This window comes from Schistocerca serialis, chromosome 4, assembly GCF_023864345.2.
Source record: "Schistocerca serialis cubense isolate TAMUIC-IGC-003099 chromosome 4, iqSchSeri2.2, whole genome shotgun sequence".
Lineage (NCBI taxonomy): Eukaryota > Metazoa > Arthropoda > Insecta > Orthoptera > Acrididae > Schistocerca > Schistocerca serialis.
In genome coordinates, this window is record NC_064641.1 from 479,150,816 (window position 1) to 479,169,564 (window position 18,749).

An 18,749-nucleotide genomic window follows, 5' to 3' on the forward strand; every position below is an offset into this window, starting at 1 on the left:
CCAATGGCTCCTTAAACAAACACAAACATTCTACATTGAGGGTATCAACAAACTGGTCTCTCATTGGAAGGAATTTGCTCGTCTCCAGGAGGACTATAATGAGAAACAAATATTAAGAGTAAATATGTAGAATGTTAACAAGGATTGTTTTAATTAAGAAGTTTTGAGTGTTTTCAAATAAAAAGTTCAAAAGCGTCACTTTCCAGCACCCACTCGTATTCGTTTGCGAAATACAGCTGGCGGCCTGCACCCTCATGAAAACAGTGAAGCACGCCTTAGCTCTCAGATTGTGTCACAATGGTTTCAGAAATAGTTCACACATGTGAGCGTGCTTGTGTGACTTTAAAACCATCTGACCTCAATCCTGCTGAGCAGATGCGATATGTAAATGTATCTCACCAAGCTACGAGCAGTCTCTGCGGGCAGCTGTCAGTGGCCGTAGCGGAGGACGTGTCCTCAACAGTTTCAGTGTCTCTACATTATTTTGCTTCCAGGGTAGCGGAGTCCCTTGGTCACCAAGGCTGATGTGCAACTCAACGGTAATCTCTTTTCTGTTGCTCCTCACTACTGTCCTCTTCCTTCTCAATGCACATTCTGTACTCATAAGACTGTTCATTTCATCCAACAGGTCCTGTAATTATTGTTCCTTTCACCCTAGATAGCAATGTAATTAGCAAATCTTATCATTCATATCCCTTATCTTGAACTTGAATCCCCGTCTATAACATTTATTTTATTTCTGTAATTGCTTCTTCGATGTTTAGGTACAACTTTAGGAGCGAAAGACTGCGTATCTCTAACATTCTTTTCAACCCGAACACTTGGATGTTGGTCTTTCACTGTTATTATTTCCTCTCGCTTCTTACCCGTCGCTCCTTACACCTTACACCAATTCTTCTGAAATTTTGAACATCTGCGCCATTTTGCTTTGTCGAAGGATTGTTCTAGGTCGGCGAATTCCCTGAACATATAATTTTCTTAAATCTTGTTTCCATTACCAAGCGCATGGTCAGAAATGCGTTCCTGATGCATTCACCTTTCTGAAAGCCAAACTCAACGTCATCTAATAGACCTTCAGTTCTCTTTCCCACTCTTCTGTACATTATTCTTGTCGGCAACTTGGATGCGTGTGCTGTTAAGCTGACCGTGCGGTAGTTCTCGCACTTATCTGTCCTTTATGTCTTCGCGAGTTCATGTATGGTATTTTTCCGAAAGTCTTACGGTATATTTCCACTCCATTACACTCCAAAATGGAGTAGTCATGTGGTTGGCAGTTCTCTAACGATTTTAGAAATTCTGAAGGAATGTTATTTATTCCTTGTGCCTTATTGGAGTGCTAGTCTTCTATAGTTCTGTTAAACTCTGTCTCTAATATGGATATTCTAAGTTTTTTCATAGCGACCCCTATTTATTCTATCACGCCATCCTCTCCTTCGCGTAGTTCTTGAATGAACTCTTTCCATCCATCCGTTGTCTCCTCTACGTTTAACACTACTTTCTTGGAAGCAAAATAACAAATGACGAATGAAGCAAGGAGGAGATAAAAAATAAAAATGAAATTAGGCTTTACTAGTATCAGACATAATCCTAATTTCTTACAACGTTTGAAGCACAGTATTGTATGGTAATGAATCAAAAAGTCTTGCGGAAACGAAGAGAATCGAGGAATCTGAGACGTGGTGCTGTAGAAAGATGTTGAAAAATAGGTAGACTGATAAGAAATGAGACGCTTCTCCACAGAATCAACGAGGAGTGTAAGTTGCGGAAACCATTGGCGAGGAATAACTTCCATGGCAATGAAGGGAGCTATAGAGAGGAAAACGTTAAAGGAAGGCAGAGATTGGAATATGATCAACAAATAAATGAGGACATCCGTTGAAAGTGCTACTCTGAGATGAACAGGTTGACACCAGGACGTAATTCGTGGTGGAGCGCATCAAACCAGTCAGAAGACTCCCGACTTAGGGAAAAAATGAGTCTGCTGCTTCGGTAGCTCACCATTGTGCACAAAACAATTTTTTTTATCAGGAATTATATAACATGTGAAAATAAGGTGAAGTCGGACATGACCAAATCTACGCTTTGGGTTGTCTACGCATTGTATTGTCTACTAGCAAACAGTATTTTTAATATCTCACTTTTCCCATTATGGAAGCCTTTTATAAGTAGACGCACTGGCATAATGAAAGATGACTTCTTTATTTTGCAAATTAGTTAAGTTCTCATACAATTATTCATTCAGTGCTCCAGGAACATGGTAGAGTATTCTTCAGTCATAACTTATTTATCAGAACGAAGAATCTCCTGCACACAAGAAAACCTTTTCTACAAACTTTCCGGAAAATGCAATGGACTTTATATTCCTTGCATTACCCCATTACAATGACCCCTTTTTTTTTTTTTTTTTTTTTTTTTTTTTTTTTTTTTTTTTTTTTTTTTTTTTTTTTTTGGTGGAGGGCTCACAGGAGATATACGAAATACATTTTAAACCGCTTGTTTTCTCATTTGTATTTCGTCAGTATGCAAAAACTGAAAGAGTCATTTTGTTCAAAGCATTCGCATAATTAATTCTTTATCTTATTTCCTAACTGTTGTGACTGTAGTACATCAGTTAGTATTATTCATTGAGCCCAAACATCCACAGCATCAGAAGATTGTTCCTGAAAAAATGTCGACTGCAAGCTTGACAATTAAACACTTTTTTGACAGTGCACACTTTAAAATAAATGTACCAATAACAAATAATATTTATTATGAGTACGTTACAAAATGGTACTGTTTAATGTACTAGCCTCCTGTAATGATAGTTAAATAAGTTTACTGTCTCTTAGCTTTTTTGATATTTTCCTGCAATTGACAGTAATTAGACAGGCTCTCTGTTACTGGCCCTAGTTCTCCATAAACAGCAAATGCCAAGTCTGACGGTAATCTTCAGAGTACTATACTGAGCGGGCAGCAGGCGATGAAATGAGCGCTCTAGTTTCTGGTTCGTAATTGACCGAGTGTCTGCTGTCCGTCGTGTTTTGGTGCCTGTGAAGGATTTACGTGTCCGACGGTACAACATAGTTCGCAGTTGGCAGCTCTCCCTACGGCGGCTGTCTATGCTATCGATACGACGCACTGAAGGCAGTGGCGCGGATGCAGGGAGAGGTCTGGGCTTGTGAGCGCCATCTGGAGGCTGCTGCACCGATCTGAGAGACGCTAGGCGAGTAGTCGTGCCTGTGTGGTGGTAGGCTCTTGTTGAATTTGTTATGTATCTCTTGCTTCTTTGTTGTTGCTGTGATCTTCAATTCGAAGACTGACTGATACAGTTCTCCATGCTATTCTATCTTGTGCAAGTCTCTCCATCCCTGAATAACTGCTGCAACGTACACTATATGATCAAAAGTATCCGGACACCTGGCTGAAAATGACTTACAGATGCATGGTGCCGTCCATCGGTACTGCTGGAATTTAATATGGTGTTGGCCCACCGATAGCGTTGATGACAGCTTCCACTCTCGCAGATACACGTCCAGTCAGGTGCTGGATGGTTTCCTGGGGAATGGCACCCGTTCTTCACGGAGTGCTGCATTGAGGAGAGATATCGATGTCGGTCTGTGAGACCTGGCAAAAAGTCGGCATTCCAAAACGTCCCGAAGGTTTTCTATGGGGTTCAGGTCAGGACTCTGTGCAGATCAGTCCATTACAGGAATGTTTTTGTCTTGTAAGCACTCCGCCACAGGCCGTACATTAAGAACAGGTGCTCGATCGTGTTGAAAGATGCAATCGCCATCCCCGAATTACTCTTTAACAGTGAGAAGCAAGAAGGTGCTTAAATCATCATTGTAGGCCTGTGCTGTGATAGTTACATGCAAAACAACAAGGGGTGCAAGCTCCCTCTAGGAAAAACACGAACACACCGTATCATCACCATCTCCGAAATTTACTGTTGGCACTACACACGCTGTCAGATGACGTTCGCCGGGCATTCGCCATACCCACACCCTGCCATCAAATCGCCACATTGTGGATCGTGTTTCGTCACTCCACACAACGTTTTTCCACTATTCAGTCACCCAATGTTTCTGTTCCTTACACCAAGCGAGGCGTTGTTTGGCATTTACCGGCGGGATGTGTGGCTTATGAGCAGTCGCTCGACCACGAAATCCAAGTTTCTCACCTCCCACCTAGCTGTCATAGTACTTGTAGTGGATCCTGATGCAGTTTGGAATTCCTGTGTGATGGTCTGGATAGATGTCTGCCTATTATACACTACGACCCACTTCAACTGTCGGCGGTCTCTGTCAGTCAACAGACGAGGTCGACCTGCACGCTTTTGTGCTGTATATGTCCCTTCACGTTTCCACTTCACTATCACATCGGAAACAGTGGACCAAGGGATGTTTAGGATTGTGGAAATCTCGCTTGCAGACGTATGACACAAGTAACACCCAATCACCTGACCACGTTCGAAGTCCGTGAGTTCCGCGGAGCGCCCCATTCTGCTCTCTCGCGATGTCTAATGACTAGTGACGTCGCTGATATGGAGTACCTGGCAGTAGATGGCAGCACAATGAACCTATAATGAAAAAGTATGTTTTGGGAGTGTCAGAATACTTTTTATCGTATAGTGTATATCTTTCTGAGTATGCTTACTGTATCATCTCTTAGTTTCCCTCTACAATTGTTACCCCCCCACACTTCCCTCCAACACTAAGTCTGGCTACCGATGACCTCGCTGTTTGGACCCTCCCCCCAGATCAACAATCCTACTAAATGTGTGATCGCTTGACAGCTCAGAATGGGTCCTGTTAACCGATCCCTTGTTTAGTCAAGTTGTGCAACAAATTTTTCTACCCAGTTCTATTCAGTAATTCCACATTAATTACAAGATCTACCATCTAATCTTCACCACTCTTCTGCAGCGCCATATTTCAAAAGCAGTATTCACTTCTTGTCTAAACTATTTGTCGTCCATGTTTCACTTCCATACATGGCTACATTCCACAAAAATACGTTCAGGAAAGACTTTCTAAAACCTAAATCTATATTCAATGTTACCAAACTTCTATTCGTCAGAAACTATTCTCTTGCCGTTGACAGTCTACATTTCATATCCTCTCTATATTCACCAACACCAGTTATCTTGCTGTCCAAATCACAAAACCCATCTACTATTGTAAGTGCTTCGTTTCTTGATTAATTTCTCGAGCATCACGTGATTTAATTCTACAATTTTACTTCACCCTTGACTTGCTTTTGTTGGTATTCATTTTATATCGTCCTTTCAGGAAGCTCTCCATTCTGTACAACTGCTCTTTCAAGTACTTTTCTGTCTCTAACAGACTTACAATGTCATCTGCAAACTTTAAAATTTTTTGTTTCTTCTGCCTGAACTTCAGCTCCTGCTCAAAATTTTTGTTTAGTTCCCTTTACTGCTTAGTCAGTGTATAGACCTAATAATATTGAGGATAGGCTACACTGTCTCACTTTCTCATCAACCAGTTTCCCTTTCATTTGATTCGACTCTTAAAACTGCTGCTTGGTTTCTATACAAGTTGTAACCTAGATTAATCAAATCAGCATTGTCAAAAGCATTCTCTAGGTCTACAAATGTTATAAATGTAGGTTTTAGTTTCCATAATCTATCTTCTTAGAGAAGTCTTAGTATCAGAACTGCCTCATCTGTTCCTATATTTCTCCGGAATCCAAAGTGATCTGCTCTGATGACAGCCTCTACTAGCTTTTCCATTCTACTGCAAAAAATTCGTGTTAGTATTTTGAAACCATAACTTATTAAACTGATACTTCGGTAATATTCACAAATGATAGCACCTGCTTACTTTTCAATTGGAATTATTATATTTCTTTTTAAGGCTGAGGGTATTTCATCTGCCTCATACACCTTGCATACCAGACGGAATAGTAGAATAGCTCTGTCATGGCTAGTTCTCCCAACGCCATCGGTAGTTCTGACAGAATGTTGTTTATCCAAGGTGCCTTGTTTCGAAACATCGTTTATTCTACAATACCTTTGTCGTCCTGTGCCACTTGGCGAACTTTTATCGATTTTCTAATCAGTTTTGGAATGTCTTTCACAAGGAAGAACTTCAACAGAAATAGGGTCACGTATAAATTCAGATGGTCACTTACTCTTATTGTTGAAAATACGGAAGGAAGCTTCCGATTACCTGTGACGGAATTTTCCGCCGATACTTGATAAAACATAGGAAAAATGTTAGAAAGGAAACACGTACAAATTCCGTAGCCTCACAAATATACTCTGTGGGTAATTGCATATACATCTTTGCGCACACAACGATCAAAGCTATCAAACTCATACGGGTTTATAACAGTTGTAACAAGCACATTTGCTAACTTGTTGTTAAATGCGCCGATTTCTGGATAACAGGTTTTTAAACATTCAGTATCTCTTAATTTTATGCCCCTTCTTTGTACCTGTGCCTGTTATATCTGTATAAATTGCACGTCATTTTAAACCGTGATTGCGACCATCGTTAGCTGACAATGGCCGTGCGTTACATAAGCGAAGTGCTTGTTATTTAATGGAAACAGTTTTTGCTTCCAATTCTGGATGAATTCTCGTTGCGCAGTGAATACAGTGCAAAGAAATGCACGAAACTCCAGTAAGTTAAAAACTATTACAAGTAAAACAATTCACCAAATCAAAGTAACATATTACGGTCATATATGGATAGCATGTGGCACTCATTACCTTAGTACACTGGTTCCCATCCTGGGGTAATTACCTCTTGAGGGGTAAATAAAATTTTCTGGGAGCTAAAAACAGTAAGGGTTCGACTACACTTCAGACAAGAAAGTAAATAGTTTTTTAAAATCATTGTTTCTACCTTGTTGGACTGATAAATTTAGATAGGTAAATAATTCCAAAATTGAGAAGTATGAACACTAACGCGAGACAGACACTGTGAAGATTACAGTGAATGCCTTAACGACATTATTTGATATTTGCACGCTCTCAGCGTAGCCGGCCACTTGCTTGGTGCGGAAAGCCAATTATTGACTCTACTGGGTTACAAACTCGCTCATTGTTCTCCTTTCGTTAGTCAGTCGTTGGCTCGCAACCAAGTTGACGGGCACGTCAACTAAACGTGACGTTTGTGCCTCCGATTTCATGTATGTCGGATTGTTAAACGAGAAATAGAAGAAGGTAAACGAAATTTTTTCTGCTCTAATGGCAACCACTGAATAAGAAATTTCTAACTTCATCACAGTCTTTCGTTTACTATTGGACATAAACACTAGAGTTGATAAAATTTAAGTGTGTTACGTTTCCTCCTTATTTGCAGTTTAGGGACCACTGAGTATACGTGGCCCACACAGTTTCAGTCTAAAAGTTGCTGCGCAATAAGGACAGAACTGAATTCCGTATGTGCTTGAAGCCGGGTTTTCCACTGCAGCATAAAAGTTGTTCACACATTTCAAACTTGATCGCTCTTCGCTGACTCACTTCCACGCTAGCAACGCTCAGGACATTGTGTCTGATTGTGAGAAACACATTCCCAGTCGGATTCAAAATGTCTTCGGAATGCTATCCCAAAAGCACCATATTCAAGATGAAAGGTCACAGACTCAACTCACAGTGTCGCGGACTCATTTGAGCTGCTGTCCGGACGCTGCTCTGCAACAGTACGTCGCAATTTTGCGTCCCAGCCTAAGGCCACGGTAGCGTACGCTTTTCTTATCCCTGTCTCTCTCTTTGTCGGACGTAAATACGCCCTGCTACCCTGAGCAGGCCTTGTTCTTCTTTTGTCGCGTAACACATAGTGCGATGTTGACGTCCGTGTTAAACTTAGAAAGAACAAAATATAGAAATACTATGCCGACAATTCCAATATTTAGGTCATGTGTATAGAAATACATGGCATGACCGGCATGTAATAACGTACATAAAATATTGAGGCGAAATGTGTAATGTAAGATGTAATTTGCATTAATTCAATTGCAAACAGACGTAACTCAAAACTCGTTAATGTAGTAAACATCAGTTACATTATACTCTTTGCTAATAAAGTTGCATTTTAGCGACACTTCCTTTTCAAAAATGCATTGTGGTTTGTATCTTGCTCTTAAATAGTGTAATTTAGACAATTTTTTTCTTCTTTCAGGACCCACGAAGTGTCAAGGAAGGAAAAAGAAACGTAAACGAAGAAGCTTTTCTGCAATGGAGTTCTACCATGATATTTGATAAAGCTAATGAAAAGCCTCCTTGTGTTCTGTGCAGTTAAGTGCTATCCGCAAGAGCATGAAACCCAGCAAATTAAGACTTATTTGAAAGAAGTTCCGCACACTTCACTGAAAGAGATGTTAAATTTTTCAAATGCAAAGAAATTGGACTGGAAAATTGACGTACGGATTCATCAAGCTACTTTTTTCCAGTGAGCACAAGTTGGTCTCGTAGTTTCATACCGAATCGCTCCTCGAATGGCTGAAACCACGGAATCTCATGCAAGAGCAGACGGACTCATTAAACCTTGCTTACAAGGTTCGACGAACCTAGTTCTACGAGATCAACACGTGGATAAGATGAACAAGATACCTCTCCCAAAACCATCAGGAGGTATATCTAGGGCCTGAGTTTTTATACTTTGGGCCCGGTTCTCAACGAACTTACATCAAGTCGTTTTATTGCCCTGCAGTTAGACGTATCGACCGACGTTGTATCATGTTCCCATCTGTTAGTCTGTGTGAGATACTTAAAAGATGACCGAGAGAAGAATACTTGTTGACGACGTTTCTGGACAATGATACGAGGCATACCCGGAAAGTAAGTTCCGATTGGTCAAGAAATGGAAACCGCAGTGAAAATCTAATAAAGCTTTGTACATATGTGTTCGACAGTGTCTCTAGTATGTCTGTCGGTTGCATCACTTCGCTCTTTTCAGTTCTGGGCGCCTGGTGAGCACATGAAGATACGTGGAACTATCCCGCCAAGTATGAGGGCCTGTTGAGAGATTTCGCCAGATGTAATGCAGCTTCACATTACAGAGCTGTCTTACCGTTACTACTTTGTGACAATTCTGGGTCGGAATCCGCAAGGGCAATGAAAATGCCCCTGCAGCCTTTTCGATTGGAGGTGTTTGATCACCTGCACTACAGCCCGTAATTGGCTCCCTCTGTGTTTCGTCTCTGCTCACATTAACTACTGGCTATGAAGACAACATTTTAGCACAGACAACGAGCTATAGATGAGCGTAGAGAACTGGCGGGAAGCACAGGCGGCTGCCTCCTATGAGGAGAGTATTAGAGAGTTGGTACGACGCTACGACAAATGTCTAAGTCGGAGTGGTGACTATGTAGACCAGTGGCTGGAAGCTGTAGCTAACTGTTGCAGATAAAATATTTCTGATTTTCAAAGTAGTTTCCATTTCGCGATCAATAGGAACTTACTTTCCGAATAGCCCTAGTACATGCGACGGAGATATTTCGGATCAGGTATGAGATTTGTTGAGGAAAATGAGATGCACTGATCTAAGGTGGTAAGTTTTTCTATTGGCACTGCATCTTCCACGATGGAAGTTTGCTCTGGATTCCACACAATGGCGCTACAGTCTGGAACCGCGCGACCGCTGCGGTCGCAGGTTCGAATCCTGCCTCGGGCATGGATGTGTGTGATGTCCTTAGGTTAGTTAGGTTTAAGTCGTTCTAAGTTCTAGGGAACTGATGACCTCAGAAGTTGAGTCCCATAGTGCTCAGAGCCATTTTTTAACCACACAGTGGTGAATGAAACTGCTGATGTACCATACATCTCTAAGCTTTGGCAGAGAAATTACTTCCACTTAATTTCTTGAACGTACTCACTCAGGTATTGAAGATAGTAAACCACACCCGACGTAGTGGAACAAACAGAAGAGTCGTGAAAGAGTTGTGTAAAGAGGCTGGAGCCAAATTCGTAGCTCTCTTGTTCCACACACGAATACGGCGGCTCTCACCTGGACGTGTTTCACAGAGCGATCGCGCTTCGACAAGAACCTGCATTTTTCCTGGAAAGGGTGTGGATAGAAAAACAGAAAGCCCTAATGCGCCAAAATAACAGATAATATATTTATTTCCAAAGTGGCACATCTTGGACATTCTTTTGTACAAACAAGTACGCTTAAGCTTTGTTTGTCAGGAAATGTGATGAATATTTTGGCATCACAAGATAAAACTACCAGTGTTCCTCGCAGGTTGTAGTTTTACCTGTGCAAGGCTGAAGTTGAATACAGTTTGATATTCCGAAAACTGATGGCGATGGTAGACGCATACATGGTGCGGTTAGGGCCACTAGGGAAAGGAAAGAAAGGATAACAGGAGAGCAAAAACGGGGGCAGGAGCAGCATGTTGGGATACTAATACAATACAAAATTCATACAAAGAACCAAAATGCCAAAGCACCAAAATCATCCTTGGTATTAGGTGACATAATTACTGAAGTGGGTCGCTAGATAAGGGAAGAAATCATGGATGGGGAAAGGCGTCTCCATCATATTAATTATTTTTGGCTCGCTGAAGTACAATATAATTTTTATCTGGTACAAACTGTCGGCATATGGAGGGACGCAGACAATGTCACAGAGTTTCGCACTCAATCTCCACGTAATCGTGGATTATCTAGTTTTATATTTGAAAAAAGCTCTTTCACAGAAATATGTCTATTGGTGGCGAGCATCCATTTTATCAGAAAAAGTCTTGAAATACTGATCCTTTTCGGCACAACGTATCGGCAGATTTACGACTATGGTGGCAATGCTAACAAAAACAAGCAACCGACTGGCTCTGAGCACTATGGGACTCAACATCTTAGGTCATAAGTCCCCTAGAACTTAGAACTACTTAAATCTAACTAACCTAAGGACATCACACACACCCATGCCCGAGGCAGGATTCGAACCTGCGACCGTAGCAGTCCCGCGGTTCCGGACTGCAGCGCCAGAACCGGCAACCGACTGAACTTCGAACATGATTTACGACGTACATTTGACACGACCAAACCGAATACAAAGAAGATTGTCACAAGTAAGCAGTACCAAGCATCTCACTGACATTCATTATTTTTTGATTTCAGGTAACACGCACAAAAACAAATAAATTTTGTTTGTTGAACTTTAAAGAAATCTTTTTCATTTTCATCTAATTTGACCTAAATTTCAGTCACGTGCTAAACTCTGTTGCGGGTATTGGCTCTGCATGATCTCGTTCAGGCATGACGATTTCAGAAAGGTTTGGAAGCACTGCCTTACAAAGAAAAGCTTGAACTGGCATATTCTTCACGATAGAGAGTATGTTTAATGTAATATAGATCAAACTTTGGACGTACCGTATCTGGACAAGAGACAGTGAGACACCCTACTGTAGAAGCTCCTGGCTCGACGGTTAGGTGTTGCAGCGCTCCACTTGTTGCGTGGCCATCGTCTGTCGCAAGGCCGCGTGGCTGGCCGCCTCCCAGCGCCTATATAAACGGCGGCCCGGCGCTCGAGCTGGTGTGTCTCCGTGCAGCTCATCCAACAACATGATCAAGGTGAGAGCCGTCGTAGAATTACCCGAGATGTGGCCACTGCATGACGATTTTAAGATGTATCGGATCTCGGATTTGCCACCTACCATATCGACGCGACTGCAGTGGTATTACTGATAGCAAGAACGCCAGAAGTTAAATCATTCTTATCTAATCGTGTGCGTCGAAGGACATTTGGTTGTCCACAGTTTCTCGTTACCTGTTTTCACCTTTGCTCGTCATTGGAAAATCTGCGAGGTAATGGAGGCATCTGCAGGCATATACAGTGTAGCGTCTGGTAGTGACGGAACCAGACTAGCAGAAAATGTAAAACGAGTGTAGCTATCAACTTGCATATCACCGCTAGGAATCAGTGATAATGGATAACTCTAGAGGTAATTCCGCTTGCTACTGAAGCGGTATTTTTGAGCTCTGCTGTGGGGACTCTTTCAGATTATTTTCTGAAGCAGAGGTTCGGAAATGAGTCGACACAGTCTCGCGCTATCGTGTGAGAATTAGTCTGAGTTATTAAACAGACCACCAGTGACTAGTCAGATCGAAAGGTCACATTTTGCTGGGAACTGCATCACATTTCATCTGCTGTAGATGCGAGAAAGGTGATTCGTGCTTATGATGATAATGTGCGGTTCCAGATAAAACCGGAGATGAAACAAAAAGAAAATACTTCTGTTTCCCAGGTATGATGTAGAAGAGCTTTCCCAGTACTACAGTGAATCGCTGTAGTAAAATAACTAATTTCTTACTATTCGTAAGCCTTTGTTTTGACGTCCTATAAAGACATACACAGACTTTAGTCCAACCTGACAGACAAGTCAAAACCGATAGTATATAGCATTTATTTCAGAGAGCGTAACGCAGTGATTTTAATTATGGTGGAACTGTGACAAAACATGTACCACAAATGTTTATACCCAGTCCGTATCTAAGACAATAACGAGATTGAATATCTGTATTCCGATACGCACAGTTACAGTGTTACGTTTTATATCGTCAGGAAACAAAAAATTTGTTATCTTTGTGTTGCGCTCATCTTCTCATCCAATCCCTAACCACGTCGGGCCTGAGAGTCTAGCGGGAAAACGCGCTCGTGCAATCGAAATGTCGGCGCATCGAATTCTGATCGGTCCACTGGTTTCTCAGTTTGCCTCTTACACTAGCATTCACCTCTCAGTGATGTGTAGATTTGTCTGAAATGACACGTAGTTTGGATTCAACATTAAAGTGTAGGCGCTCTTTCCCTGGTTGAATAAATAAGTAGATTAGGGACATGCTATTCACGGAAGTTGTATCGCATTGAGAGACTTGCACCACATCATCAAGCAACACGAATTTATTGTTATTATCTTAATCACAACGGTGAGCTAATTGGAAGACAGTCCAGCAACTGAGACTAAAAAGTTACCATTCGTTTCAAATATCATATATACACAAGTTTAACGTAGATTTGTGCAAACCCGCCCGTATAGGTGACTATCAGGTACAGTATCCCAACACTGATACGAGATGATCTGTCAGCAGTTAATTATTATGGTAAACTAACAATTGCTAAACAGTGTTGTGCAGTACCATACTTCTCGTTCACTTCCTTGTGTCATGAACTGGTACAATTAAAGCATGCATTAAGGGTGCCAACAATTTGTTCCAATCTGTTGAAACTTACTACATATGTGAGTGTCAGGAAAGTTGACAGACACTGATCTGCAAGAAATTTTATTTTGTTACGACATTTCCATTCTCAAACAACATACGCATTTCAATTTACGATGTGCTGAAGAGGTGAGACTCCCTGTCTTTTAACAAAGATAAGTGGTATTTATCAAACTACTGGTCATTTATATGATTCAGCGGTATTTTAGTTTAATACGTCATTGCGCAATACTGCGTTATTTGTTTATTTCACCTGATAAGTTTAGGGCTTTCAGGTCCATTCGTACATCTAACAAGACCTTACTGAATTGACAATACAGTTTGTATTGTATATAAGCAGTATACAATAATAATAATAATAATAACGCCAAGAGTATAGTAATGAACTGTGAAATGTACGAAATGTTAGTCTACTGAACATTAAGCAAATTCCTTATTACGTTCATGTCGAATTTGAGTGGTCATATCTAAGAAAAACGTTTGACAACGGTATAGAGGTAATCAATGTGAAGAAGTTGTTTGGTAGAGGAAGAGCAAGAAGTAAAAGATTTAGATTACCAGAACAGACTGAAGGAAGGACGGAAGGAAGGAGAAATACTAAAGAGAAGATGATGATGATGGTCATTGGAAGGTGGTAAAAGTTTATTTTTCCCCTTTTACAATCAGTTTACATACATATGAGCGTTTTTTGTTTTAAATTGTACAAATTTTGAACAATGGATCCCAGTAAATTCCACTTTCATGTCACATTTCATTAGTCTGCAGAGAGTTCTGGTATTGACATGTACAAAACGTTTCCACTGCACCAAAAACTGAAGGAAGGAGTCTGTCTTGCTGCGTAGTTGCACTCTCTGGACAATGATTACCCATAATGCTATTATAACTCATTCAATAGTACCTGTCAGTTAACTGCTGCACTAATGGTATACATCAGTTGAAAAACAGCGACAGAATCAGCAGTTGTTAACATCTCCATGTTAACATGTTTACATGGCTCCTCACATAGACTCTGCTCTCCCTACAGATCGTGCTGGTCCTGACCGCAGCTGCCTGCTGTGTGAGCGCCGCCCCCAAAGCCGGCCTCGCCCCCCTGGCCTACTCTGCTCCGCTGGTGGCCGCCGCCCCCGCAGCCTACGCCGCCCCCGCGCCGGCCGTCGTGACGGCGCACAGCTCGCAGTACATCGCGCAGAACTTCAACGGACTCGCCGTGGGCCCCGCCACCCCAGTCGTCGCCGCCGCCTACCACGCAGCCCCCGTCGTTGCTGCTGCATACCACGCTGCTCCGGCCATACTCGGCTGATGAATTACAGCCAATTCACTGTGTGAAAATGTAAATAATAAAAAATAAATCACTTCACTTTAAAGGTATCTGTTTCTAAGTTTAAAAAATAATCCTTTTTTTTCTTTCCTGTTCATCACTTTTCAGAATGAAACTAAGAACACATTTCGATAAGATGCTGTTATGCCCACAAGCGATCACGAAATGAGGAATGTACAATACTAGAAAAATTCTCTTTCTGCAGCTTCCTTAAAACAACTGGGCTCAAACAAATTTTCTACAGAAAAATCCACGGAACAACATACTACATATAAATTGACTTAAGTGATTATGTTGACATCGATAGACAAATTAAGAGTGCAAGCGTTTCCTTCTCGGTATGCAAAGTGGTACCAATCCTTTAAAGCCGAAAGTGTATGATTACTAATGATACCAGAATCGCAAGATGTGTTGATAAATGTCCTTATCAAAGATACAAAACTAAAAAAAAAAGTATAAGTGTGCAATGTCATGGAATGTCAGTATGTACTGTGAAACACATTTTTCTGCACTAATAGGGTAAGATGAATGTTTGGTACGGCTGCATAAGAGTGGAAGACCAATAACGAAGTGTTCATATTAAAAAGGGTGCAAGACAGGGATGTAGTCTTACTCTCCTACTGTTCAGTCTGCACATCAAAGAAGCAATGATGGAAATAATAGAAAGGTTCGGCAGTGGAATTACAAGGTGAAAGTATATCAATGATATGATTCGCTGATGACATTGCTATCATCAGTGAAAGCAAAGAAGAATTACATTATTCACTGATGCAATGAACAGCCTAAAGAGTACAGAATATGGACGAAGGCAATGAGAAGATGCAGAAATAAGAACAGGGAGAAACTTAACATCAGGACTGATGGTCACAAAGTAGATGAATGTAAGCAATTCTGCTACCTAGGCAGCAAACATGACGGACGGAGCACGGAGGACATAAAAAGCGGGTTAGCACTGGCGGAAAGGGCATTCCCGGTCAAGACAAGTCTACTAGTATGAAACACAGGCCTTAATTTAAGGAATCAATTTTTGACAATGTGTGTTTAGAGTATAGAATTATATGGCAGAGACGCATGGATGTGTGAAAACAGAAACAGAAGAGAATCGAAGCATTTGAGATGTGGCGCTACAGACGAATATCGAAAATTAGGTGGACTGATAAGGTAACAAATGAGGAGGTTCTGCGGAGAATCAGAGAGGAAAGGACGGTGTGGGAAACATCGATAAAGTGAAGGGACATTAAAGATAGGATTTCTGTTAAGACACATCAAGGAATGACTTCTATGGTGCTGGAGGGAGCTGTGGAGTGTAAAAACTGTATAGAAAGACAGACTGTAATACATGTAGCAAGTAAGTGAGAACTTAAGTTGCTAGTGCTACTCTGATATGAAGAGATTGGTACAGGAGACGAATTCGTGGCGATCCGCATCAACCCATTCGGAAGGCTGATGACTCAAAAAAAAAAGAAATCATTGATATAATGGTAAATGCTGGTATATACAAACTCCCTCGCCCTCCCGAGAGGCTCATCACTTATAAGCCGTTAATTAACGCACAGAGTTCGCTAAAGGTGCCTGCCTGCGGATGTCCATATGTTAGCTGGGCAGCTTATTGTTTTATAGGTAACACATTTTTTATTTCATTAAGTAATGGTTTTAACAGTGTTTTTGACATACTAGCAATAATTAGCCACTGTTTGCTTTCTAATTTAAGGGAAATTATTCAGATGTCTTGTTTAAAGCAACCACAGGGATTTCTTCAAAAGAGGCCCTGCGTTAGTGAGATTCATGGTGAAAATTACGTTGTGACCCTTTTGTGAGGAAGACAGTCAGTTGTCCTCCTTTCTGTAGCAAAAGTTGGTTCTAGACTAGGACGTGAGTTTCATAGTCCTATATTCATATTTCTAAAGGTCATCCTCTGAGAAGTACTTGATACCTGACATGTATACTCCTAGACCTATATGGCTGCAGTATTTCTCATATAAAGAGAGCCTACAACGAACACTGAACACATCCACTGAAAACCTGGCAGAGAAATATCCCAGTCCAGTGAGAACTACATGTATGAATCCTCTTAGTGAGAAGGGTTATCACTTATGAGAAGGAAATACCTTTGTCTCATTTATCTAATTACCCTCCACAATTTATATTACCCGTCATAAGAGCTTCCTTGGATTATACACTCCTGGAAATTGAAATAAGAACACCGTGAATTCATTGTCCCAGGAAGGGGAAACTTTATTGACACATTCCTGGGGTCAGATACATCACATGATCACACTGACAGAACCACAGGCACATAGACTCAGGCAACAGAGCATGCACAATGTCGGCACTAGTACAGTGTATATCCACCTTTCGCAGCAATGCAGGCTGCTATTCTCCCATGGAGACGATCGTAGAGATGCTGGATGTAGTCCTGTGGAACGGCTTGCCATGCCATTTCCACCTGGCGCCTCAGTTGGACCAGCGTTCGTGCTGGACATGCAGACCGCGTGAGACGACGCTTCATCCAGTCCCAAACATGCTCAATGGGGGACAGATCCGGAGATCTTGCTGGCCAGGGTAGTTGACGTACACCTTCTAGAGCACGTTGGGTGGCACGGGATACATGCGGACGTGCATTGTCCTGTTGGAACAGCAAGTTCCCTTGCCGGTCTAGGAATGGTAGAACGATGGGTTCGATGACGGTTTGGATGTACCGTGCACTATTCAGTGTCCCCTCGACGATCACCAGTGGTGTACGGCCAGTGTAGGAGATCGCTCCCCACACCATGATGCCGGGTGTTGGCCCTGTGTGCCTCGGTCGTATGCAGTCCTGATTGTGGCGCTCACCTGCAAGGCGCCAAACACGCATACGACCATCATTGGCACCAAGGCAGAAGCAACTCTCATCGCTGAAGACGACACGTCTCCATTCGTCCCTCCATTCACGCCTGTCGCGACACCACTGGAGGCGGGCTGCACGATGTTGGGGCGTGAGCGGAAGACAGCCTAACGGTGTGCGGGACCGTAGCCCAGCTTCATGGAGACGGTTGCGAATGGTTCTCGCCGATACCCCAGGAGCAACAGCGTCCCTAATTTGCTGGGAAGTGGCGGTGCGGTCCCCTACGGCACTGCGTAGGATCCTACGGTCTTGGCGTGCATCCGTGCGTCGCTGCGGTCCGGTCCCAGGTCGACGGGCACGTGCACCTTCCGCCGACCACTGGTGACAACATCGATGTACTGTGGAGACCTCACGCCCCACGTGTTGAGCAATTCGGCGGTACGTCCACCCGGCCTCCCGCATGCCCACTATACGCCCTCGCTCAAAGTCCGTCAACTGCACATACGGTTCACGTCCACGCTGTCGCGGCATGCTACCAGTGTTAAAGACTGCGATGGAGCTCCGTATGCCACGACAAACTGGCTGACACTGACGGCGGCGGTGCACAAATGCTGCGCAGCTAGCGCCCTTCGACGGCCAACACCGCGGTTCCTGGTGTGTCCGCTGTGCCGTGCGTGTGATCATTGCTTGTAGAGCCCTCTCGCAGTGTCCGGAGCAAGTATGGTGGGTCTGACACACCGGTGTCAATGTGTTCTTTTTTCCATTTCCAGGAGTGTATTTTCAGTATCGGCTCTTCCACATCCGTTTCATTCAGCAACTCTTTATTCCATTACTGAAGATCTGTTTCATCAGCTACTAACAGGAACTTCATTAACATCACGACCGGTTTCCGCATTCAGTTAGGCCATTTTCAGATTCACTGCATACCTCTGCAGTGTCGAGGCGACACTATAGAAGATATCGAGCACTCTTCCTTGTTCACAGGAGTCTGATAGCATTTGCAACAGATGTAGCTGGTTCTACCAATAAAAAACATATTATACGAGGACATAATGTATTTAAGAGGATGTCAACTTGAGTTTTCTGTTCTTGTATGTTTTGTTTTTGGAGGTAGTAACTGGACGACTGCAGCTACAGTTACAGATAGTCATGCATATTTTGGTGGCTTTCAAGGAGTTGCAAACAGAGATATTACTTCATGGAAGACCTTTGAGGTACCAGCCACAAACGGGATATTGCAGAAGAATCGATATGGAACAGTCGAAGGACACAAGCCACAAACCATTTATACGAGAAGAAAGGTGAAGATAAATGGTGATGAGTATACTGTATTTTTATTCAGTGTAAAGTTGGTTATGATAAACGTGAAGTTTAATAAGTCTACGACCGGTTTCGGCCTTTAATTATGCCCTTTTCAGAAACAATGATAACGGTCTGAT

General features: G+C 42.3%; 1 protein-coding gene across 1 annotated transcript; it reads left to right on the forward strand.

Moving 5' to 3' along the window:
• The first annotated feature begins 11,506 nt into the window (after nt 1–11,506).
• Nucleotides 11,507–14,468, forward strand: LOC126474551 (cuticle protein 16.5-like). The gene is made up of 2 exons (XM_050102025.1): nt 11,507–11,524; nt 14,193–14,468. The coding sequence occupies exons 1-2, from the start codon at nt 11,516–11,518 to the stop codon at nt 14,466–14,468; spliced, it is 285 nt and encodes a 94-aa protein (XP_049957982.1). The 5' UTR covers nt 11,507–11,515.
• The last annotated feature ends 4,281 nt before the right edge of the window (nt 14,469–18,749 follow it).